Here is a 25848-nt window from a genome sequence, read left to right on the forward strand (position 1 = left end):
CTTTGTGTCAAGCCGCCATTTTGATTCAACAAAGCACAGGCATTGAAAAAGGCTGAAATTCAGAACTCTAAACTATGGCACCCAACATCCAGGAGCTTGCTATCCGGATCTTGGAGCCTTGTGCTGTTTTCGATCTATTCACACATCGGTCCACTACTGACATCATCTTATAAACCAACGTTATGTAAATAGTTTTTTAATAAAATGTTTTACCCTATTTCTTTGCTGGTGTGTTGTCTATATTTTTAATATTTGCATAGGGTTTGTCATTATTTTGTGCGGGATGGGTGATGGAGCCGAGCTGTCTTGCAGCCCTCATGGTGTGGAGCTCAGTTCATCTCACTATTTTCGTATTTCTCAAGAAGGGTTGTTCCTAATATTTCTATTTTAGCGAGGTCAAAAAGAGATCCAATTAGTGGCCTACTGATTTTGCTCGATTACTTTTATTTTTTTACACGATTTTTCACTATCTGCAAAGACTAAACAGAGTATTGCGACTTTGTGCTTGTTTGTAAATAGAGAATGATCCAAAGAGAACCAATTCTAAAACAGTAAATGCTTGGACAACAATCAATCAAATGGAGAGACAAGGAGGTACGACGGATTACAACGGGGGTAAAGGCCTGCGTTAACTACCCTTCTGTATCTGCAAAGAGAGAGTACTAACAAAGGCAAAAGAGGGGAGGGGGGGGGGGCAGCGTTCAAAGCACATCAGCGTGCATAAATACGAAAATGTTTTTATCTATCACGTACTTGACATTTTAAAGCTTTTCATATTTGCTATTAAAAAACCAATGAAATTCACAGAAAAAACCATAGGTTATAGTGGATATATAGTTAGGAATTTGCATTTACAAAACCTTGAAAATTCAATGAAAAAACCATAGGTTATAGGCCATATATAGTTAGGAATTAGCATTTACAAAACCTTATTTTACTCGCATAAAACCATTGAAATTCCATATATAGTTAGCTAACTATAAGCGCTAACTATATATCGCGCACCCGCAATCCACTGCTGATGATGTCACATATTACATCATTCATGACATGGTCAGTGACATCACTGATGACATCACTGATGACATCTCAAATGACATCACTGATGACAACTCAAATGATATCAATGATGACATCTCAAATGACATCACTGATGACAACTCAAATGACATCACTGATGACATCTCATTTGTCATCACTGATCACATCACTCATGTGATAATACAATGAACCTCTTCAGACTCTAATATAACCTTACATACACTCAGTATAAACAGACACTCACAGACTGTCACTCATCCATGGAGTTACTCACACACCTAGTCAGTCATGCAAAGAATCAATCACACCTCCATTTCCTCAACTATACAGTTATACACATCTTACTTATTCAAACATATAATAACACATATTTACTCTCTTATATAATCCCTGATACAAGCTCACAGTGATCGATACAGCCACTCACACATTCACTGGGTCTTATGTTCAGTTATTTATATATCTCAACTCTCACATGTATTGTGTTTTACATATGTACTTACTTGCACATGTAGCAATGAGAAATCCATTCACTCACCAACACACCCATGCACAGTCAACCGCCCATATAGCTGTTTCCACATGCACTCTTGAACTCATACTCCTAGTGAATCAACTGCTTACACATCTATGCACAGAGTCACGCACCTCCCAGCCACCCACACACACACTCAGCCTCCCATTCAAATATTTGGGCAACCAATCAATAACCCATATGGCCACTCTTATAGCTACTGATCAACACATGCAGCAGCTTACACAACAACAAACATACTGATGCACGAATTAAGACAGTTTAGTCACTAACCCATGTACTCAGTGAGACACATTTAATCACTCACTCATACAGTCAGTCATGCACCTACTAAATTCTTCATCCAGACACTTATACATCCACTCATTCTTCAATATGTGAAACATATTTAAACTTTACAGACACATACAATCACTGATTGTTTTGATCAGTGATGTCATCAGTGATGTCACTGACCATGTCATGAATGATGTAATATGTGACATCATCAGCAGTGGATTGCGGGTGCGCGATATATAGTTAGCGCTTATAGTTAGCTAACTATATATGGAATTTCAATGGTTTTATGCGAGTAAAATAAGGTTTTGTAAATGCTAATTCCTAACTATATATGGCCTATAACCTATGGTTTTTTCATTGAATTTTCAAGGTTTTGTAAATGCAAATTCCTAACTATATATCCACTATAACCTATGGTTTTTTCTGTGAATATATATATATATATATATATATACATATATATATACATATAGATATATTGACTGAAAGAAACATAGGTTTCAGGTACGTTATAGTTAGAAATTAGCATTTCAAAAACCTTAGAAAATCACTGAAAAAACCATAGGTTTCAGGGTCATTATAGTTATCTGGACATTTCACTATTACAAAACCATAGAAATTCCACTGTTATAGTTAATTCAGCTAACTATTACTCGTGCACCCGCAATGCACTGCTCATGACGTCACATATTACATCATTCATGACATGGTCAGTGACATCACTAATGACATCATCTACGTTAAAATCTGATGCACCTCCTCACACTCTAATATAACCTTTGATACACCCACTGTAAAATGGTAGTCTGTAAAATACAGACTACCATTTTCTAAATCATTGACACGCCAATACCAGTTACTACATATGCACTCACTGATTCCTAGGTCTATACACACATCTACTCATTCACCCATACAATCACTCATACATGCAGTCACTCATTAACACAACACTATCATATGCACTCATACACCTATACAGACACTCACACACCGCCACTCATCCATACAGTTACTCACAAACCTAGTCAGTCTTGCTAAGAATTAATCACACTCCCATTTACTCACCTATACAATTATACACACACCACCTCACGTATTCATACAGATACTAACACATAAATACTCTCTTATATAATCAGTACACACTCATTCATACAGCCAGTCTCACAATCACTGACTATCATGTAGAGTCATTTATATACTTCAACTCTCAAATACACTGCCTTTTACATATGTAGTTACTTGGACATGTACCACTGAGACATCCATTCACTCGCCAACACACCCATACATGCACTCACGCACCCATACAGCTGTTTCCACTTGCACTCTTGAGCCCATACACCCAGTGAATCAACAACTCACACATCTATGTACAGAGTCACACACCTCCCTCCCACCCACACACACACTCAATCTCCCCCAAAAATACTCAGATAACCAATCAATAACCTATATAGACACCCATGTAGCTACTGACCAATTCATGCAGCAGCTTGCACAACAACAGACTGATACAGACATTCACACAGTTTAGTCACTAACCCATGCATTCAGTAAGACACATTTAATCTCTCACTTATACAGTCAGTCGCACACCTACTACATCCTCCATCCAAAGACTTATACACTCACTCATTCTTCAATACACCTTGTAATATATATAAAACATATTTAAACTTTACAGAAACACACAATCACTGGATGATGTCATCAGTGATGTCATTAGTGATGTTATCAGTGATGCCACTGACCATGTCATGAATGATGTATTATGTGACGTCATGAGCAGTGCATTGCGGGTGCATGAGTTATGGTTAGCTGAACTAACTATAACGGTGGAATTTCTATGGTTTTGTGAAATGAGTGAAATGTCCAGCAACTATAACGTCCCTAAAACCTATGTTTTTTTCAGTGAATATATATATATGACGCTCCGCTGCCTATTAAAACAGCAAGGACCAGCACTCTCGTTGATTTTAAATCCAATTCTGGATTTATTTGTGCACAGAAAATAAACTACAGCCTCAGCTTTCGTCAGTGTCAACGGGAGCCATAGAAACGGAAGTACACTAGATGTCCTAGATGTCCCTCACTAGTCAAAATCAAAAGCTTCATGAAAGGGTTTCAATGCTTTTGCATTTGACTCGTGAGGGACATCTTGTTCTGACTAGTGGAACTGCACCTTGATGTAATAATAATTTCAATGCTTCTGCATTTCACTCGTGAGGGACATCTAGTAACAACTAGTTGAACTGCAGCTTTTTGTAGAATTATTTTGATATTGGACACTATAATATTCGCTGCCCACTGCTAATCTCCTCCCATAATGCTTTGCAGGGCCTTTGGTTGGGATTGTATTTTTGCCCATAACTGTGCTTGGGGTAGTCCTAGGAGGAAGGGACCGCCACTGAATTGTTAACCAGCATGATATGCTCTTTGTGTGAAAGGCATCTGCTTGGTCCTCCCCCTAGGTTAGGGGACCCCAAAATCATCACCTTGCTCATTGCCTAATATTTTCATTCACCGTTTATTTTTGTGAATTGGTTATATGCTTTTTAGCATGTAAAATTGCTTTATCAAAGCATTTGTGGGTATTGTTGATATTGCGGCTATGCTACGTGCATCTTGCGTAGTAGTGCAAACTACTCATTCTACATGAGCCAAGCCTAGTACTACGCCCAGGGTTAGTATTGGTGTGTCAATAGTTTGGAAAATTGTTGTGTGTATTTTACAGTGGGTGAATCAAAAGTTATACTAAAGTGTGAGAATGTGCATCAGCTTTTCATGTGGATGATGTCATCAGTGATGTTATTTGAGATGTCATCAGTGATGTCACTGAGCATGAAATGAATGATGTAATATGTGACGTCATCAGCAGTGCATTGCAGTGGCACCACAGGGCGCATTTGCACACTTGTCACATCAGTCCACGCCCCCTCCCTAAACCAATGTGAAAACGCACCCCCTAAAGTGTTTTACATTGGGGGATTAACTTCCCTTGAGTCTCAGTGGTCCAACTAGCCCACCAGCTACCTCGAATAATCACCACAGAGCTGCGTTGCAGAGTGGTGTAAAAAAAGGGGCGGGACCTTGGTCCACCTATCTGCAACGCAGCTCTGTGGTGCTTACTGGAGGTAGCTGGTAGGCTAGTTGGTCCTGAGGGACCCTCAGGATTCAAGGGGACTTAATCCCACAACTTAAAACACGCCACAGGGTGCATTTCCACACTTCTCACATCAGTCCACGCCCCCTCCCTGCACCACTGTGCAAACGCGCCCCCTGAAGCATTGTAAATTGGGGGATTAAATCCCCTTGAGTCCTGAGGGTCCCTGGAGGCCAACTAGCCCATCAGCTACCTCCAGTAAGCACCACAGAGCTGCGTTGCACAGAGGTGGAACAGGGGCGTGGCCACTTAACACCTCTCTGCAACACACCTCCCTGGCGCATACTGGAGGACCCTGGTGGCGTAGTTCACTCCCAGGGACCCTCAGGATTGAAGGGAACTTAATCCACCAATTTACAATTTGCCAGGGGGTGCATTGCAAACTTGCTATATCAGGCCCCATCCTCTCCCTGCACCACTGTGCAAACGCGCCCCCCCTGACATGTTGTAGATTGAGGGATTAATTCCCCTTGAGTCATGACGGTCTCTGAGGGCCAACTAGCCCACCAGGTACCTCCAGTAAGCGCCACAGAGTTGCAGAGAGGTGTAAAAAGGGGCGGGCCTCTGAACACCTCTCTGCAACAAAGCTCCCTGGTGCATACTGGAGGTACCTGGTGGGCTAGTTGGCCCCCAGGGACCCTAAGTATTCAAGGGGGATTAATTCCTCAACTTACAACGCTTTTTGGTGAGTGCTTCAGGGAGGGGGCGGGGCCTAGCCGCGATGCTGGCTTTAAAAATTAAAAATTATTAAGAATTTTGTGCCCCCCTTCTCTTTCCTTTTTTTGGGCACTGGAGGCACCATCACCCAGGACCTGACCCCTTTCAAAAAATGTATATATTAACGGGAGGGGGGCATGGGCCTGGAACCCCATCCCCCGGGGCATGGCCATAATTTTTTATTTTTTTAGATGTTGGAGGGGGGCTACGTGGCCCCCCTCCTGAGGGTTCTATTGGGCCTGGGGCTGTGCCTCTTTTTTATTTTTTTATAATTGAGGGAGGTGGGCCGCATGGCCCCCTCCTAGGTCACTCATGGCCCCAGGGACCCCATCCCCTGGGGCCTGGCATTTCTTGTGGGGACCGTGGGGGGACCGCCATTGCCCCCACTGTCCCGCTGGCTCCCTGCCTCTTGCAGGAGCCGGTATTGCTTTTCCACAAGGGGAGCTGCTAACATGCACCCTCTTTTGGGACCCCCTTATTTTCTCAGCCCCCGCTTGACGAATCACTCCAAATAGGATAGGAGCTGACCTAGATAGACTTTTTTGGGGGATAATTTCACGTCGATTCGTCAAACGATGCCAATGTTGTTAGCAAATTAAAAAATGCTAGGTTCTAACTATAACTACCTACTGGCGACCGCCAATAGGTAATATATATGTAAGGAAAGTAGTAAAATGAGAAAAAAGAAATGAAAATATATACAGAAATATACGGAAAATAACCATTGAGAAGTAATGATTAACAATATTAATTTAAACATAAAACAGCACATATTAACTCTCTATATTAACTGGTAATGGATGATAAAAAAGGAAGGTAGGAGTATTAAAATGAGAAAGTAAATGAGTATAGTAGGATGAAATAGGAGATCTGCAAAATATGCAGGGAAGGAGAAAGAAGAGAAAAGGTAGGAACAGGATAGGGACATAAAACATAAAACATAAAATAACAAAGTGAACATCCCTAAGAAACACATAAAGAGTTGAGGGTGGTGACACCACATAAGAGAGATGGCACAACAGGAACCTCGACGCAGCTGACAAGAGGCAATACAGACCACAAAAAAAAACCAATATTGACGCAGTCCTGAGGATGCACAACAAACAATATCTTGAATGAAGTAATAAAAATAAAAGGCTAACTAGAAAACAGGTTACATTATGAAAGATGCACACAAATAGATTAAATAAATGATAACATCTAACTTGAGTAATATTAGAGTTACCTCAAAGCAGTCTCAATGCATAACTGAACACAGGTTGAAGAAATCTTTAAGGTATCCTTCTCTTCTACTATGCATTGATCAATAACACATTGCAATAACACAGGATCCTCCCCTCATACGTCATAGTTTTGTTTTTATATGTTACTTTAAACAAACTGGGATGAAAAAGTCAAAATCTTGAGTTCAAAGCAAGAAGATATGGACTCATATCCAGGAATGCTTTCCTCCTGTCTGCCTTGGCTTTTGCAAAATCCTGTGTAAAGAATACCGCAAACCAGACCAAGAATGTCTACCTTTGGCCTTAGCTGCTTTAATAACTTAAAGAAATTCAGCATATTCTAGGAAGTAGATGATGCCTCCTCTGGTTTTTTTCTGATGATGAAGGGTGAAGGGTTGAGTGGCCCAGTCAATACGCTCGCTGTATATTTAATAATGGTGAGGTGGAAAGATCTACAATCTTAGAGATAAATGTTTGAAAAAATGATACAGAATCATTACCTTCCACCCTCTCTGCCAAACCATAAATATGAAGTTTGTTTCGACTGCTCCTTAGCATGTCTTTTTAAATGAAATATCTCAGATTGTACATTTTGTAAGAGTCTGTATAGCATCTTCAATGCCACTAAATCTTTGCTCCACATGTGGGACCAATTATCATTTAAAATCTTCAGCCTATTGTTATTTTCTTCCATATAGGTCTTAAGAGCTCAGATTTCTTATAGCAGAAGTTCTATTGAGATAAATGCCGATGTTTTTGTACTTACAAATTTTGTGGGAGATGGAGGATCTTTCAAATTCCTTTAGTAGCTTGAGGGGCAAATAAGCTGTATTTAGAAGCCATTTTAAGGCAAGTTGTGCCATTTCCATTACAAGACTGGCTGTCGATGTAGACTCTTGAATACTGCCCTCCATATTTTACGCCAGTACATGGAATTATTTGGCAAAGCGAACTCAGTCGTTATATGAGGATTTGCTTTATTGGTCATGAGAGGCCTCAATCCTTTGGTTCGTCCCAGAAGATAAGTGAGGAAAATGTATCAAACAGTAATGAAGGAGAAAATGTAGGCAGTGTCTGTAATACATGCACCCAAAGCAGCGAGGAGAAATGAATGTTAAACAACATACAGGAAAATTCTTACTTTATGTTGGGAAGATATTGTGGACTATTTGCAAAAATGAAGAACAGTGCATAATAGAAAAGTAGGCATTGCTGAGGTAATGTGAATGAGCGTTTTACAAAAAGGCTGGCGTTGCATTTCTGTCAGCGTGCCTGCTTCTTTTAAGCAGGAAAAGCAAGTATGTAGGTGAAAAAACGAACCTGCTGGGGCAGAAGAGGCTCTGATTCGATATCCAGCCAGGAGGTTGTGCTTCAGAGCAGTTGGGGCAAATTTGGGCCAATTCACTCCTGTGACTGCTGCAGAGCTTCTCACACTAAGGCAATATAGTAGCAGCACCAAGCCATGCCCTTTATTCATGTATACTAAGGAATAATATGCTGTGCTGTACTTAAAAATGATATTACAACTCAAAGCTTTAGTTATTAGAGAATTAAGAATTAAGAATTTTTTAAGAATATTTAGAATTAAGTTAGCCTTCTGACTGGCACTTCTGTTCTTGGAATGTGCAGTAAATATTGACAACATTTTTCACATAACTCTTTAAACTGGGGGTTTTTCCTTTTGTGAGCACAGTAAGATTTGTGACGTTAGTGTTATTAGTGAAATAGTACTCATTTTACAGACCTTGGAAAGATAAGAGGCTGAGATGCTTTGTGAAGTATTCTAATGTGTCACCTGCAGATCAAAGTGAATGTTAAGCTGATCTATCTTGCCAGCATTATCCTGATAACATTCATTTGAAGGCATGTAACCTCATATGCAATTTCAGTTTGATCTATTATGGACTGCTTTATATTTGTAGAATGTATTGCCCACTTGAGTATGTTCCAAGGTAAAAATGCCTCAACGAAAAGAGTTAGAATCTCTTTTTAAGTTTGGAGATAAATAGAGATTTATGTTGGTCCCTTTTCCGGCTCCTTCGGTTCTGTCCGGAAAGCAGAGAGCAGAAACGGAAGCGAGGAGAGAAGCCACACCTGAGTTGTGTGAGGCAGCGTAGGTAGGACCTCGTCTTACCTTGCTACTGAAGCCCATTGGCGTGCTTTGGCGCAGGCAGCGGGGGTCAGGAGCCCTGTCAGTGGAGAGCTGGACGTTCTCCCCCTTGTGAGCCCGGTGATTACTCGGGGGGTATTCTGTCGGCCCAGATATCACTCTCGGTGTAGCAGGTGCCTCCCTTTGGCGCGGTTGAATCCGCTGGCACTGCTTGTTGCGGCTGGAGCCGCAAACTTTTGTTTAAATGCGGTGGGAGCCAGGAGCCGCCTCTCCAACGCCCCTCCAATGCAGCCGGTACCGCAAACCCTGTTTTCAGCACAGGCCGCAAATCATTTCTCCAGTGCGGCGGAGGCCGTTAACGTTGCTAAAATGCTGCCGGAGCCGCGAATTACACCCCTCCAACGCAGCCGGAGCCGCAACCCTGTTTCAGTGCGGCGGGAGCCGCAAGTCATTTTTCCAGTGCGACGGAGGCTGTTAACATTGCTACAATGTGGCTGGAGCCGCGAATTATGCCATTAGCATGGTTAAAGCGACAAACATTGCTTGAAACGGCAGGAGCCACGAGGCATTTCTTCAACGCGCCTGAAGCCGCAAATACTATTTGAGTGCAGCAGGAGCTGCACGGCAGCATTCTAACGCGGCCGAAGCGGCAATTAATCATTGCTCAATGCAGTAAGGTCAGTTAAAATCCCCAGAAAGCATCAAGTTCTTCACCTATATCATGGCCCTGTGTGGGTCTTATATCAGCAAAAAGTTATCTTACTAAAGTTGTAGGTTCGGAGCCTGAATCCATGCAGACACAGCCACTAGATATCAGGGGGACCCAGCGCAAAAACTTGGGAACTAAGCAAGTGGTAACAAAACTGTAGTCTTTTTATCTCAAGGGCTACTCTTCTTTTTAAAAGGCACTCAAAAGTATACAGCAGCTTCAACAACATTTCTATTATCTACTATATATTATCTCTTCCATCTCTGAGAGCTCGAGACACAGATAGACAACTAGTGTAGCCAGAAAGCCCGATAGCCCTGCAGCCTCTCAACTCAATCGTCCAACTACCACTTCAACAGCTCAATAGCTTAATAGCTAATAGATTTGTAGCTTTAATAGCATAATAATTTAATAAGAAGGCCTCAATCTAACTCCCCTTAATGATATCAATTTTCCTTCACGCAAACTCAGTGTAACCACAATTATGAGGACAAGAAACTCAAACCTGGTCCAACATCAAGTGAAGCCTCGCCCCCACAAATCAGCAATGTGGCAAAAATTAAAGCTGCTCTACCCTCTAGGAAGAGGGAGTTCCAAACCAGGGCCAAGCCCCAAGGAGGGCCCCCCGGAGGATCAGCAAACAGGAGACTCAATATCAGTAACAGCACCTGCAACTCCATCGGGAAGGGCTTTTACTCCATACAAGCCCACGGCTAACAGGGACAGTCTCAGCACCACAAATAGAACGACCAGCACAGATGGTAACAGAGACATAAAAGAGATCCTGCACCATACAGCCCCTGACGATAAACTTGGTGAATCTGGTGGAGTAGTGTGTTCACCATGCTCAGGAAAAACCACCAGAATTGTCAAAACACCAACAGATGCCAACAGCAGAACTTTAGGACTCCACTCACCCAGGCACCTAGCCATTCCACTTTCACCGGAAATAATCATTGTTTAGGGGGACAGAATATCAGAAACAAACATGGCACTATGCATGTCTAGCAATAACAGTCCACATAACTCAGCAACTCAAAGATTAGGGGACACGCAAACGGACCCCATGGCTAATGGAGTTAATGGAGCCACTGGAGCCAACGCTCACATAACAAGTGAAGCAGCAGAAAAATCAGAAACCAATCCCTCAAACCTCAGTGGTCCTGTACAAGATAAAGATGCATGGATCATCAGTCCTCCTAGAGTGGGAGCGGAAAAAGAGCAGAAGCCCCCCATAATAGAAAATCAATTAGCACAAATTAATGAAGCCTTGAACTCAATGGCAAACTCTGCAATGATGCCTGCAGACAAACTGGGCGCTCAAATAAACATACTACAAACAGTTGCTGCTCTGATTTCAGGGATAGACTCCAAACTGGAACATTTGAATTCACTAATACACAGAGCCCAGGCCAATACAACATCAATAGTCAAACAAGAGGGCTGTGGCTGCAGCCCTATACTGCACAACCTAGAAAAGCTTCCAGAGATAATGAATACACTAATCGAGGTCTCAAGGAAGAAATTAGCAGTCAATGGAACATCTCACACTCCCAGCAAAACACAAAGGAGTTCACAACCACGAAAGATTCACAAACTAATGACAAAGAATCCTTGCAAGATACGACAAGGGCAGTGGCTGAGCATTTACGTAGGGCTGAAGAAACTGCAACAAAAACCAGTCCCAATCCTGATAACGACCACGGAACCCAAATTAATACAAAGCCGACAAGCCCAGGCACTCACCATCTTTCCCGAAAAAACAAGAAAAAATTAAAAAAGCTGATTAAACTGAGAAAAAACAAATCCAACAACAATGGCTCCATTTGGCAGTGGTTGCTGCCTGAAAACCAGGTGACCGAGGCTCACACTGATGATCAACATGAGACCAATATTCCATCCTACACTCAAAACCTAAACAAAAATATTGCATGCTCATTAATACCAGGTAAAACTAATTTCTAAACTAACTCTGATGATATTGTGGATCACCCCATGGACCATCAGTTAAATCCTATGGATATGAGGGTACAAAAACAAAGCTGGCGCTCTAACTACTTGCAAGGACAACAAGCTGGGGAAGGAAACCATGACTTACAGAGAGATCGGAAACCTAATTTAAAGAGCCCCCCGTTGACTAACCTTGCGGACAATAGTACGAGCAGTATGAACCAAGAAACACTAAAAATAAATAAACAAATTACCATGCCAGCATCAGGTCATAGGGCATCTCCAGGCAAAATTGAGTCTACAAATAACAGAGAGATGAAACCTAGGCCAAGTAGACCACTGACCGAAATGAAAGTTCAGCAGACGGAGGCCACCTCAAACCGGGACGAGGCTGATTTGGACACCCTGGCACAGACAACCACAAACTCTACAAAGGCCCATGACCCGCAAGAGGTAATCATGCAACAAAATCTGCCATCTATAAATCACGATGACCTGAAAATTTTGCTGTATCCTGAATATGACTCACAGGGCAAGTGGGATATTCTTAATCGCAGCAGCCTCCTAAAACTCTGTGCAAACATTCCAGGTCTAGAAAAGATAAAAACAACTGATATTGAGAGTGTTTCCTTCCTCACCCCAGGACCAAGTGAGACCAATGAGACCACAGAGCTAATCTTTACCAATCTGGCCATGGTTGAGGCCTTGAAAAGAAACTATAGGCAATTGGAAAACTGGGGCATGAAAATCATGACCAGCCTGTGCTAAAATATTCAATGATGTTGAAAAACAGCGACTCGAAGGATCCATCAGTCTCTCAGGAACAGAATATTCAAAAAAAGCCATTCACAAACAATTTGACCTACTCGGTATCACTAGCCGAGTCCATCCTTCATTGGACTAAAGGTGGCTCAAAAATAAATCTCACTAATGACAGCCTAATTAAAATACAGGGCATCCGCTCTTGCTCAATTAAGGGGAATATCAGCAAAGACTGGTCTTGGTTGCCACAGGCCTTAAATCCCAGCCCCTAATACTCGTCCCTCTGCAAACAAGGAGATCGTTCTGCACCTGCCGAAAAATGGCTCAGCCAAGTACAGCAATTTGACGGTCAGCATTCGAAGATTAAACATATTTTGAAGACCTCAGGAGGGATTTCTATATACATTAAGCACTTTCTGAAAATCCATTTCACAGAAATAAAAACAACGTCAAGTATGCTTCTCGCGGGCACCTTGAAAGGTCTCTCCACGATTAACGGCCAACTCCTAATACTCTTAATTAACGTTTATTACAACTCTCATGGGCCGGGCGCCAAGGAAAAGCTGACCCAGCTGATAAGTCAGGTAGAAACTCTGCTCTTACAGTTCGCAACTATGGAATCCATCATCCTTGGGGACTTCAACACACATAACATAGGGGACACTGCAACACAAAGCAACCAGTCTGGGGCTACAGACACTTTCAACCCCCTAATGCTGTCTTATAATCTGTTAACAGCACACTCTCTGTTTTTAAGGAACAAATCAGGGGCATTCTTTGTTCACACATATAATAATCAAACGACAATAGATTATATCTTATTAAGTGAAAGAATGCAAAATCTCATGGCAAACTATACAATGCATCCGCAAAACGAAAACGATCATGCCGCCTTAATGACTACGTTAAACCTCACAGCAAACACACGCCGCACTTTACGCTGCATTGGGGTATCTAAAGGGGAAGAACTGCACAAGTTATTAAGAAGAATCACATGGGGGCCAACGCCAAATAACACGTTTGATAAATGGAAAAAAACATGGGCAGGCTGGCAACTTAGAACAAACAACAGGGGTGCTATAGACAAATGGGACCGGTCCGCCAGCAAATTAGCCTCACTGCTTCAAAGGGATAAAATAAGTAGAACCCCCCCACACCCATCACATACTTTTGAACTCGTCCCAGCAATTAAAGAGAGTGCCAAACAATTAAATGCTAAACGTAGGGCTTATCGGAAAACCGGTTCAGCATCTGCCAAAAGGCTACTTAAAGAAGCCGCAAAAAGCCACATGAAGGAAGTCTGGGCCGCAAAACGCAAATGCATTGAGGCAAAATGGCTGAAGATCTTTGACTTGCTGAGACCTTGCAAATCCCAAGAGATCTGGCGATACCTAAATACTCTAACCCAAGGAGACACCCAAAGAACTCACTCAATGCAGGCACCAGGTCGCTCATGTAAAAACATTGTACAAAGAAGATCGAAGTAGGACTTCCTTAAACAAAGGCCTTAATGCAAGTGAAGAACCAGACATCACTGCACATACATCGAAAACGTTGGATGACCAAGCTCCTAGAGGCAAAACTTTAGTTAACATAATCTTAAAAAAGATCAGACACAATGGGGCACCAGGTCCTAACGGCCTGCCTGGCTCCCTCTTCAGGGCCGACACAGACTTCTGGACGGACAATCTGACCCAGTTATATGCTGAATGCCGGTTCTTGGGAGATGTTCCAGACTCCTGGAGAGGGTCGCTTCTGCACCCAATACATAAGAAAGGGCCAAAATCTGATTTAAAAAACTACTGTATGATTTCCCTGTTGGTTTATCGAGGGCAAGGCTTATGCAAGCACCCTTCTGGCGGAACTATCAAATTGGGCCAGCTCTGAAGGCCTTCTGCCCTTCTTCCAAACAGGGTTTAGACCTGGGGCATCAACGGTGGATAACATAATTGCCCTCTCATATCTAGCACAACAAGCCAAAGTCTGCCGCTCTTTGCTTCTTTTATTGACCACTCAGCAGCTTTTGACGGCGTAGATCGTTCCATCCTCTGGCAGAAGTTGGCACGCTGGACTATCAACCCATATTTATTACAAGCAGTTTAATCATTGTATTCAAGAACTTGGGTAAGAATCAAACTCTCAAGCGAATCTGCTACAGAGAAAATCGACACGGATCGCGGCCTAATGCAAGGGTGCATCCTAGCTCCGATGCTCTTTAATTTATACGCTGCAGACATGGGCCAAGCCTTGACTGGAGCCACATTAGCAACACCTAGGATTGGGCGCACTAAGATCCAACTAATGCAATACGCCGATTACCTGGTACTCCTAGACCACACCAAAATAGGCTTACAAAAAGCACTTACGCTCTGGCAACTTACAATGTCAAAAATAAGTCGGTTGCCAACCCATCAAAATCCAAAACAGTAATTTTCAGGCAATACCCTAAAAAAAACTAGCAAAATGGAGACGAGGCTAGCTGATTCTGGACTGTATGCAACATTACAACTACTTGGGGGTTTGGTTTAGTGATACCGGCCGCCCAGGAGTCCATCTCCATAAAATGCAGATGAAAAGGAAAATCATAATTTAAGCCCTCTGCAAGCTATACACCACTCTACATAGCCCCACAACAACAGCTATCCAAAGAGTCCTGATAATACCATCTCTTAATTACGCACAACAGGCATTCCCAGGAAAACTAACGAAAGACCTAGAACAAAATCCACTGCACAGCCTATAAAATGTTATTCCACCTACCCGTCTGCATCAGGAACAATCTAGTGTGGTTAGAATTCAACCTGAACCAACAAAAACTGGAAGAGATGGCCTCTCTGAGCAAATACTTCTATCTCACAACGGCGACACCAGAGAACACAATGAAGGCTGCTATAAAAAGTATCTTTCTGGAACCCGGCAATCCCTGGTCAGCCACTTTTGCCGCTGCCAAATACCTTTTGAAACTTGCAATAGCGAACTGGGACCCCAAGACAGTCAAGTACATAAAAAAAACACAATAAAAAAACAAGTTTGTCTTTGCTCTCGAACCTTGGACATGGAATCGCTGGTAACAAGAGGCTTACATGAGTTCCAAAGCCTCCCACAAGTAGAGTATAACCCCAAACTTCATCTTATGCAGGCCGTGGGGAGACAAGCCTTACACAGGATCTTAGCATTCAGACTACACCCTCTCCCCCTTAAAGAATTATACCCCACCGGGCCGGCTCTGCAAATACAAACGTGAGTCTTTGGCCCACATCATACTTTGCTGCCCGGCCTTGCGCTTAGCTCGCAGACTTTACCTTAGGCCCATCCTGCTACAACTGGGCACGCGAACTGTATAGGAGGTAGTCCATCAACTGTATACACTGGGCAAAGTGAAGCATATGTTTATGTTTATGTTTATGTTTTGGCAATTTTTAGAGCGCACAAATACCCAGGGGTGTCTCGGCGCTTAACAGATAATGGCTATGGCAGAGTTTAATATGGGAACAGCCAAGTTTTTAGTCTCTTCCTAAAACTAAGGAGGTTTGGTGCCGTTTTGCTGGTAAGAGGGAGTGAATTCCATAGTCTGGCTGTGGAAATCACAAAACATCTGTCACCCCATTTGGCTTTCCTTGTGCGTTGGACATAAAGCAATTTTGCCGAAGATGAACGAAGAGTTCTGTGGTTTTCGGGGGGATGAAGGGCGTCTTTGAGAAACTGTGGTCCTAAGTTGTTGATAGATTTGTATGCAATGCACAGTGCCTTAAATTTTGTGCGGCTTTTGACAGGAAGCCAGTGAATCTGTCGAAGGACGGGGTGATGGAAGAGAACTTCGGAATGCCCAGTAAGATTCTGGCTGAGGCATTCTGTACTAATTGGAGCTTTTTAAGGACATTTTCTTGTGCATTGAGGAGAAGGGCATTGCAGTAATCGATTCTGGCAAAGACGAGGGTACTAATCAAAGATTTACCCGCTGAAGTGGGAAGATATGGAAGGAGCTTCTTGATCTTCTTCAATATGAAGAAGGAGGTAGAGACTACCGAGTTGACGTGGTGGTGGAAAAGCAATCTATCGTCAAAGATGACTCCAAGGTTCCGAACCTTGGTGACAGGTTCTGGTGGTGGTCCCATCTCATCAGGCCATCACCAGGGAGACCATTCAGGTTCCAGTTTCCCGAATGTCATAACCTCTGTCTTTTCAGAGTTCAGTTTAAGACAGTTTAATGACATTCAGGAACTGATAGCGAGCATTCCCTCCTGAAAATTTGCCGCAACTGTAGGTCCATCGTTATGAACAGATAAAACCAGTTGGGTGTCATCGGCATAGGTGGTAAGATGAATGCTGTAGGATTTGATTACCCTTGCCAAGTCCGAGACATCGATATTAAATAAGGTCGGACTTAGCGAGGAACTCTGCGGTACTCCACATGGAAGGGAAAATGTGTGAGATGTAAAAGAACCTAGTTTTACGGCCTGTGAACGATTTGTCAAAAAGGAAGTAAGAAGATCTTTGGCCTTCTTCTGAATGCCGATTGTTGAGACACAGTCAATTAATATAGCATGATCGACCGTGTCGAAAGCTGCAGATAAATCGAGCAATATTAAAATTGCCGCACCTCCTTTATCCAATGTCATCCTAATTTCATCCGCTGCTTTTATTAAGGCTTTTTCGGTTCCATGTCCCTGCCTAAATCCAAATTGGGTATCATCCAGCAGATTGTTTTCGTCAATGAATTTGGAGAGTTGTATGTTCATGACCTTTTCGAATATCTTAGCAGGGAAGGGAAGGCATGCTATAGGTTTATAGCTGGATGGGGAGGAGGGGTCGAGAGTTGGTTTTTTCAAAAGAGGCTTACAGTGGGATAAGAGCCAGTAGTGAACATGATATTACAAATGTTGGTTAAAGCAGGGGAAATGGCCTCAGGAATTTGATTAAGAATAGAAGGTGGACATGGGTCCATGGGTGATCCTGATTTAGTACTGGAGATTAGATGGAGATATGGCTACGTTTGGCAAATTTGTACAACAGACTCGTATGAAGCTGATGGACACTCCCTGTTAAGTGATCAGGCAAGCACTTGCGCCGAGGTTACATATCATCTTGTACTAACTGATTCGTTCAATTTGAGCATGTACAACTGTTGGCCAAGTTCAAAAAGCTATCTTGGTTTTAAAGATCATTGAACTTTAGACCCTTAGATTTTAATCACCTTGACTATCTTTTAAAATGTTTATCAAGGCGCTTGGGGGAGGGGGTTCATTATTTATCGAATAGCCAGGTTTTAAGTTGCTTTCTGAAGGAAATGTGGTTCCGTGTAAGGCGGAGGTGAGTGGGGAGAGAATTCCAGGTTTTGTCCGCTAAGTAGGAGAAGGATCTTCCTCCCATGGTGGATCTGTGGATGCGCGGAATTGCGGCGAGGGCTTGATTGGAGGATCGTAGTTGGCGGGTGGGTGTGTAGAAGGACAGTCGTGTGTTGAGGCATTCGGGTCCTAGTTTGTAGAGGGCCTTGTGTGCGTGGGTGAGGAGACGGAACGTTATTCTCTTGTTGACGGGAAGCCAGTGGAGGTCTTTCAGGTGACCGGTAATGTGAGCTTGGCGAGGGATGTCCAATATGAGTCTGGCTGATGCGTTTTGGATGCATTGGAGTTTTTTCTGTAATTTGGCTGTGGTTCCGGCATAGAGGGTGTTTCCATAGTCCAGTTGGCTAGTGACCAGTGCGTGGGTGATAGTCTTTCTTGTTTCAGTGGGGATCCAACGGAAATTTTTTTTGAGCATGCGAAGTACGTTGAAGCATGAGGATGTGACGGCGTTGATTTGTCTGGTCATCGAGAGGAAGGAGTCTAGGATGAAGCCCAGGTTACGTGCGTGGTCTGTAGGTATGGGTGCTGTGCCCAGGGCCGGTGGCCACCATGAGTCGTCCCAGGCAGAGGGGGATGATCCTAGGATGAGGACTTCCGTTTTGTCTGAGTTTAGTTTTAGGCGGCTGTTTTTCATCCATTCGGCTACTTCTTTCATGCCTTCGTGAAGATTGGTTTTGGCGGTGTTAGGGTCTTTGGTGAGAGAAAGGATCAGCTGGGTGTCGTCAGCGTAGGAGATGATGTTGAGGTTGTGTTGTCACGCGATGGATGCGAGGGGACTCATGTAAATGTTGAAGAGGGTGGGACTGAGTGATGAACCTTGTGGTACTCCGCAGATGACTTCGGTGGCCTCTGATTTGAATGGGGGGAGGCGGACCCTCTGGGTTCTCCCGGCGAGAAACGAGATGATCCAGTCCAAAGCTTTTCCTTGTATGCCGATGTTGCTGAGGCGCTGCATGAGGGTGCTATGACAGACTGTATCGCACACTCCCTGAGATGCTCGGCAAGACCCAGGCCAGGGGGGACAGAAATCTGCCTTCGCCGAGCTCGGCAGGAGGCTCACATTCAGCAGGAGGCGGAGAACCTCCGGTCACAGGTCCTTTTTGGAATCCCTTTTCGGCACATTACGGGACGATTTCCAGGCACTGAAGCAAGAAGTGGCAGGAGAGGTACGTGAAATACGGAGAGAGGTGGACGGCCTGGGGGAGAGAGTGGCCACAGCGGAAAGCTCTACGCAGCGGCAGGACGAGGAAATTGTTCAACTACAGCAAGAAGTGCTCCGCCTCAGAGACCAACAACTGGACCTTCAAGCACACAATGAGGACTTGGAAAATAGGTCTCTACGGAACAACATAAGGGTTCGAGGAATACCATCAACGGAAGAGGGCACGGATGTGGGGGGCTATTTGCGGAAACTCTTCAGAGACATACTGGGAGAAGCTACGGACTTTCCCATACGTATAGACAGGGCGCACAGAGTGGGGCCCCAGAGGCGCGCTTCGGCCCCGCCGCCGGACATACTGGCCTTTCTCCCGGACTTCCCGTTGAAGGAACGGATCATGGCTGAGGCACGAAAGAAGCAATCGCTAGCTTTTCATGGTCATCCAGTGGCTCTATACCAGGACCTGTCCGCTATCACTCTACAAAAACATAAAGCGTTTAAAATAGCGACAGACTTTCTGAAACAGCACGAGACGTCCTACTCGTGGGGCCACCCTTTCCACCTCATCTTCAAATGGAATGGCGAGATGCATCAACTGCGGTCTCTGCAGGACACTTGTGCAGTATTGGGGATCACAGCGGAGGAAGAGGAGTCCGCCACGCCATGACGGAGGCGCGCCACCGACGACGGTTGGCGCAGGGTCAGAACCCAGACGTGACCGGCGTGAAGATGGGAGGGTATATCCACACGGTTAGCCTTTACGCAGACGATGTGATTCTGACCCTAGAAGACCGAGACGTGCTCTTCCCGCGTGCATCGGCGAATTGGAGGCCTTTTAGAGGGTGGCAGGTTTCAGAATGAACATGGGGAAGTCAGTAGCACTAGACCTCTGCCTGACAACTGCAACAAGATCGGAGCTACAGGGACTCTTCCCCATGCAAGTACAGTACTTGGGTATCCTGCTGGCACCCACGCTGCAGGCAACGGTGACTGCTAATTATGCGGCTCTGGGTAAGAAGATCAAAGAGGAATTGGGGAGATGGGGTAAGGGCATGATATCCTGGCTTGGCAGGGTAGCGGTGGTCAAGATGACGGTCCTACCCCAGATCTTGTACCTGTTCCGGGCACTGCCACTCCAGGTACCCAAGGTTTGGATCCAGCAGACACAGGTGGACCTATCCCGCTTTGTCTGGCAGGGCCGCGAGCCTCGGATGAGAAGGGCTCTCTCCACGTTGGCTCCCGAGTCAGGGGGACTGGGTATACCAGACCTGCGCAAATATTTTCAAGCGGCGCAGCTGCAGGACCTGGTGGAGTAGAGCAGGTGGGAGTCAGACAAGCACTGGCTATTCCAGGATCAGGCGGTGGCGGGCCGTCCTTTGCAGGAGGTACCCTTTCTGCGTAGAGCGCACCGCCTTCCAAATCTCTACACGTCCTTTGTCACGCGGGTCCCGTTGAAGGTATGGGATGATACCAACAAGATCCACGACCTCACCACGTTCCCCTCTCCATTCACGCCCATTGTAGACAACCCGGACTTTACACCGGGGACAGAACCGGGAGCCTTCACACATTGGTGAGCTGCCGGATGCAGAGCGCTCTTCCAACTGTACGAGGCGGACGGGGTCCTTCCTTTTCAGAGTCTCAAAAAGGATTATCATCTGTCCGAAATGGACAGGATGCGCTACTGGCAGGTGCGACACTGGGCTCTACAGCCACAGGTGAGAGAGTCGGCAGACAGGAAGCTGCTGCCATACGAGAAATGGTTGGTAACATGCACTTCAGACGCAAAACTCATCACAGATCTCTATAAGATGTTACAACCCCCTCCCTCCCACTTTCATAACCCTGGCAGAGAGCGATGGAACAGGGAGCTGGGTAGGACACTAAGCCATACAGAGTGGAATCAGATTTCATATCGTGCAAGGCACTCCGCATATCATATATGACTCACCGAAACATTTACCAAAGTGTCCACATACTGGTATCATACCCCAGAATGACTGCATGAGATGAATCGGCATATTGAGAACATCTGTTGGCGGGAGTGTGGGCAAATAGGTACGCTAACACATGTCTTATGGGATTGCCCATTGCTACATTCTTATTGGAAAGAGGTGATTGACAAGATCGATGCTCACTTCGAGATAGAGATGCCCCGCCTCCCAGCATACGTCCTGTTGGGTCTCCCTAACGGTTTAATGTACCCCCTGAAATCCCGCAGAGGTAGGCAAATTGCCATAGCACTGGGCTCAGCAGTCCTAAACATCCTAATACACTGGTGCACGACCACAACCCCCTCCACTATAGGTTGGCTACACAGATTGTGGCATGTCTTGGGCATGGAAAAATTATCACTCATGATGGCTGGGGAGGTGAAACAATTTGAGGAGCTGTGGCAACCATTCCATGCACTATTAGCCACGGAATTCAGGGAACTTACCTGTCCAAAATACCTGAGATTACTGAGACTCACACCACCGATAGATCACACTGTTCAATGTCCAACTGACCGGGCAGAGTTAGTGAGGAGGGGCGGGGGCAGAGACACGAGCATTAGGCTGAGCAGGCACTGGATGGGGAGGGGAGGGAGGGCGGGGAGGGTAGGGTAAGGGTGGGAGTTGGGGGGGTAGTTTCACCAAAACAGAAGGGTGAAGGGGGCTTGTTCCTATCCTTGAATTATGTTTCAAGACTAAGCATATGGGAGCAAAGCCGACAGGGCCCCTGCTACAAGACATGGGGATATTAAGCACTACTTTAAGAAGGGCCCCTCGGCACATAGCACTGAATCCATTGCTTGAATGTTTCTTTTTCTGTCCATTGTACTCTTTCAATAAAATACTTTAAACATAAAAATGTAGCGCTCTTTTGTACTTTGTTTTATTGTAATGGTTTTGAGTAACCACGTACATAAATGTATTCATTCATTCCTTTTCCATCTCTTAACATTGGCAGGATCCACAGCCATGGCGTTTCCTGTCAATGTTGTGGAATTTTGATGGAAGGCTCTATCAAACAAGATGGCTGCTGCTCAAACTGTTACACAGTTTTTCATTTTACAAAAGCAAACTTTCAAAGTGGGTGTATGTTTTTGAAAAAGGAGAAACTAGTAACCCACACATCGTGGAAGTTACCACCAGGGTGTGGGAACATTTTTAACTTTTTTTATTATCCCCCATCGCCAGCAAAGAAAAAGCTATCCAATCGATGAATCTAAAATAGACGGGCAGGAAGTGGGATGGCACACCCTTTGTTGTTCCCTGTTGCATTAGGCCGTCATTGGAGGATGTGAGCAGCAGTGCTGAAGTAGGATCTGTTGTAGACTTAAGGTCCACTCACCTATAAATTGGTCAGATAGACCTTGAATTCGGCAAAGACAGTACACCATTGATGTTGCTCTTAAAATTGTTCATGAAAGCATTGGCATATTCAAGTTTCCACTTTCAAGAAACACCTATTATTTTTTATGTTGACAAAGAACTGTGATTTTTCTTTTTACACAGAAAGAAGAAGCTGTAGCAAGCCACCTACAATAATCAATGGAAAAAGTAAGATGACTATCAACAAGAACAATTTCTACAGTGAAGATACAGTGACCTACCTCTGTGATCCTGGCTATTATGTAACTGGATCGAATGAAAGTACTTGCATTAAGGGGAGGTGGACAGCTGCCCCTACATGTAGTGGTTCGTATATATCATTTTTAACTTAGATTGTTTGTACCCTCTCAGGAAAAGTAAAGCATGCATTTAAATACAAAGCTTTTGGCCAAGCTTTTATTCCAAACACATTGGGGCTCATTACGATGTCGGGTGGAAACTTCCTGCCCGACATCGACTCGGAATGGGGTCCGACCGACTCGCATTTGGCGGTTCCACCGACCTAATTATGATGTGACCGAACACTATTCTGTCAGATTCCCTTTGTTTCCTATGGGAGCTTGTGTTCTACCCTACAACTGGCAGGAACACAGGCTCCTATGGGGAAATGGTGTGTGTGTGTGTGTGTGTGTGTAAAACCCTGCACCTTGTTGCGGGTACCCCATTGAGCCTGTCACACAGTGCAGGGTTTTACTGGGGGGTCCCTTAGGTATGCCATCGGCCCTCATCCGGAGGGGGCTCTGCCAGGGGCCCCTAAAGTCAACAGCCTTTTTGTGTCGGAAAGGCAGACGCACCGAGGCTGTTGGAAATTGACATCATAATACTGAGGTCGAAAACGCTGTCCAAAGGGTGTACGACTGAAATGAAACTCTAAGAGTCGGTCTGAACCGCTTCCAAATAACCAGGGGGTTTATCTTCTGACCGTGAACATCGTAATCGGTCAGACAGATTGTAAAGCGACCGAGTTGGTCGAAAGGGCTCCGACACGGTCGAGTAGATTTCAACTGTCAGGAGGAGGCTTTCCGTCCGACAACGTAATCGGCCCCATTGTGTCTGTAAGTACTGACTATGCGGAGCTTCTGAGCAAAAACATCATCTAGTAAGAGCCAGGCACTGATTCATGAAATCATTTGTGAGCACGTGACATAGCACTCCAGTGAGGGGATGATTCACACTTGTATTTATGAGTAGGGGGAAGTAAATCTAGAGGAGTACTGCTACACATATTCAGAACTGACAGGTACATGCATCAATCTCGGCATTTGCGATTCCTTAATTGCGATTTTTAAGGAATCGCAATTAAGGAATTGCAAATGCCTATGCATTAAGAAATCGCTAAATAAATTGCGATTTCTTAGAATTCCTTAATTGCGATTAGCATTTTGCGAATCACAATTAAGGAATCCCTTCCCATTCATTCCTATGGGCCTAGAGGCCCATAGGAATGAATGGGAAGACAATCTCAATTTGCGATTCACAATTAGCTAATCGCAAATTGAGATTGCGATTTCAAGGGTGCAGGGGTGTCCAAAGGACACCCTGTTGCACCCCTGAAATCAAACAATGCACATATGTTGTGTACACACATGCCCAACGACCCCGCCACCGCCAGAACCAACCTACACGAAGGGATGAAAGACGTGGCCGAGTGGATGACGACCAGCCGCCTGAAAATGAACACAGACAAGACGGAAGTCCTCATCCTGGGCTCCTCACCCTCCGCCTGGGACGACTCCTGGTGGCCCCCCGCCCTGGGAAACGCACCCAAACCGACAGGCCACGCACGCAACCTGGGCTTCATCCTGGACTCCTCCCTCTCCATGACCAGACAAGTCAACGCCGTCTCCTCGTCCTGTTTCAACATCCTGCGCATGCTACGTAAGATCTTCCGGTGGATCCCCACCGAGACCAGGAAGACGGTCACCCAGGCCCTCGTCACCAGCCGACTGGACTACGGCAACGCCCTCTGCGCTGGAACCACCGCCAAGCTCCAGAAGAGACTCCAGCGGATCCAGAACGCCTCGGCGAGACTCATCCTCGACGTCCCCAGACGAAGCCACATCTCCAGACACCTGAGAGACCTGCACTGGCTCCCGATCAACAAAAGAATCACCTTCCGGCTCCTCACCCACGCACACAAAGCCCTACACAACCAAGGCCCGACCTACCTGAACAGCCGCCTCAACTTCTACGCTCCCAAACGCCACCTCCGCTCGACCAGTCACGCCCTCGCCGCCGTCCCCCGCATCCGCAGAGCGACAAAGGGAGGAAGGTCCTTCTCCCACCTGGCCGCCAAGACTTGGAACTCCCTCCCGACCGACCTACGCCTGACCCAAGACCACCTCTCCTTCAGGAAGAATCTCAAGACCTGGCTGTTCGAGCAGTAGCGGACCCCCCCACTCCCCAAAGCGCCTTGAGACCCTCCGGGTAAGTAGTGCGCGATATAAATGCCTATGATTGATTGATTGATTGATTGTGTGCACAACATGAAAGTTAGAAAAATGCACAAAATTGCATATTTGTAACATTTCGCAAAATTACCATGAGGTCCAACCTCATGGTAATTTTTTCTCTCTAATTGCGAAATCGCAATTTTTTTCAGTTTCATGCATTGCTTTTAAAAGCAATCGCACTTTAAAAAATCGCAAAAATAGCGATTTCTTCACTTTTAGGATAATGCATCCCAAATAGTGATTTGGGAATCACAAACGGCCGAATTTTGCGATTCACACCGTTTGCGATTTCTAATTCGCTTGATGCATGTGCCTGTGAGTTTGGAATTGGCCCATCTTCTTTTTTAGTAATCATAGATGTTTTAGAAAAAGTGTAATGAGGGCACAGTCCTTTCAATTTGTACTAATTGTATGTGAATATTACCTGAATAATCTTGTTTCTTTCTGTTTTGATGCTTTGGGCGAATTTGTGAAAAATATTGAAGGTTATTCTACAGAATACTTAATATAATACTACTTAATTAACCCATCAATGCTGTTGTTATTGACCCCTCAGTTTCTAATTATTTCCCCTAAACATTGTCATAAATTATATCTGCAAAACATGCCTAATTCAGTGTACATAACTTAATCCTGTAAAAGTTATCAAGTGGAGAGAATAGGAATTCATCAAAATATTCACTTATTCTTGGTTTCCATTTTTATTTACTGGAAAGAGGACACAGGCACAAGGTTGGAAAATTAGAGAAATTCCATTTTCTTTCTATTTTCTCAGGTGTAAAGAATTCTCCCTAAGACGTCTCTCCTTACTCTTCACCTCATTTAAAAACTTGATTATTTGATGGATCCTCAAAACTCTTCAACATCAATCTTTATTGAATCGTTATGGTGTTGCATTAATCTGCCAAATAATACCTAAAATGCATTTACAAAGGTTTGTGGGCCATCACAGAGGGTGTTCACTACATTTGCCTAATATGTTCCTGACCACTCTTCTGACACATTCGGACAACATAAAA

General features: G+C 44.5%; 1 protein-coding gene across 1 annotated transcript in view; it reads left to right on the forward strand.

Moving 5' to 3' along the window:
* Positions 1 to 25848, forward strand: part of LOC147747716 (coagulation factor XIII B chain-like) — a 444785-nt gene that overhangs the window by 298103 nt on the left and 120834 nt on the right. Inside the window, exon 8 of the mRNA XM_086926046.1 lies at positions 22500 to 22682. Within this exon, the coding sequence (XP_086782172.1) occupies positions 22500 to 22682 (183 nt within the window). The remainder of the gene's footprint in view (positions 1 to 22499; positions 22683 to 25848) is intronic.

This window comes from Lissotriton vulgaris, chromosome 1_1 (assembly GCF_964263255.1).
Source record: "Lissotriton vulgaris chromosome 1_1, aLisVul1.2, whole genome shotgun sequence".
Taxonomy (NCBI): domain Eukaryota; kingdom Metazoa; phylum Chordata; class Amphibia; order Caudata; family Salamandridae; genus Lissotriton; species Lissotriton vulgaris.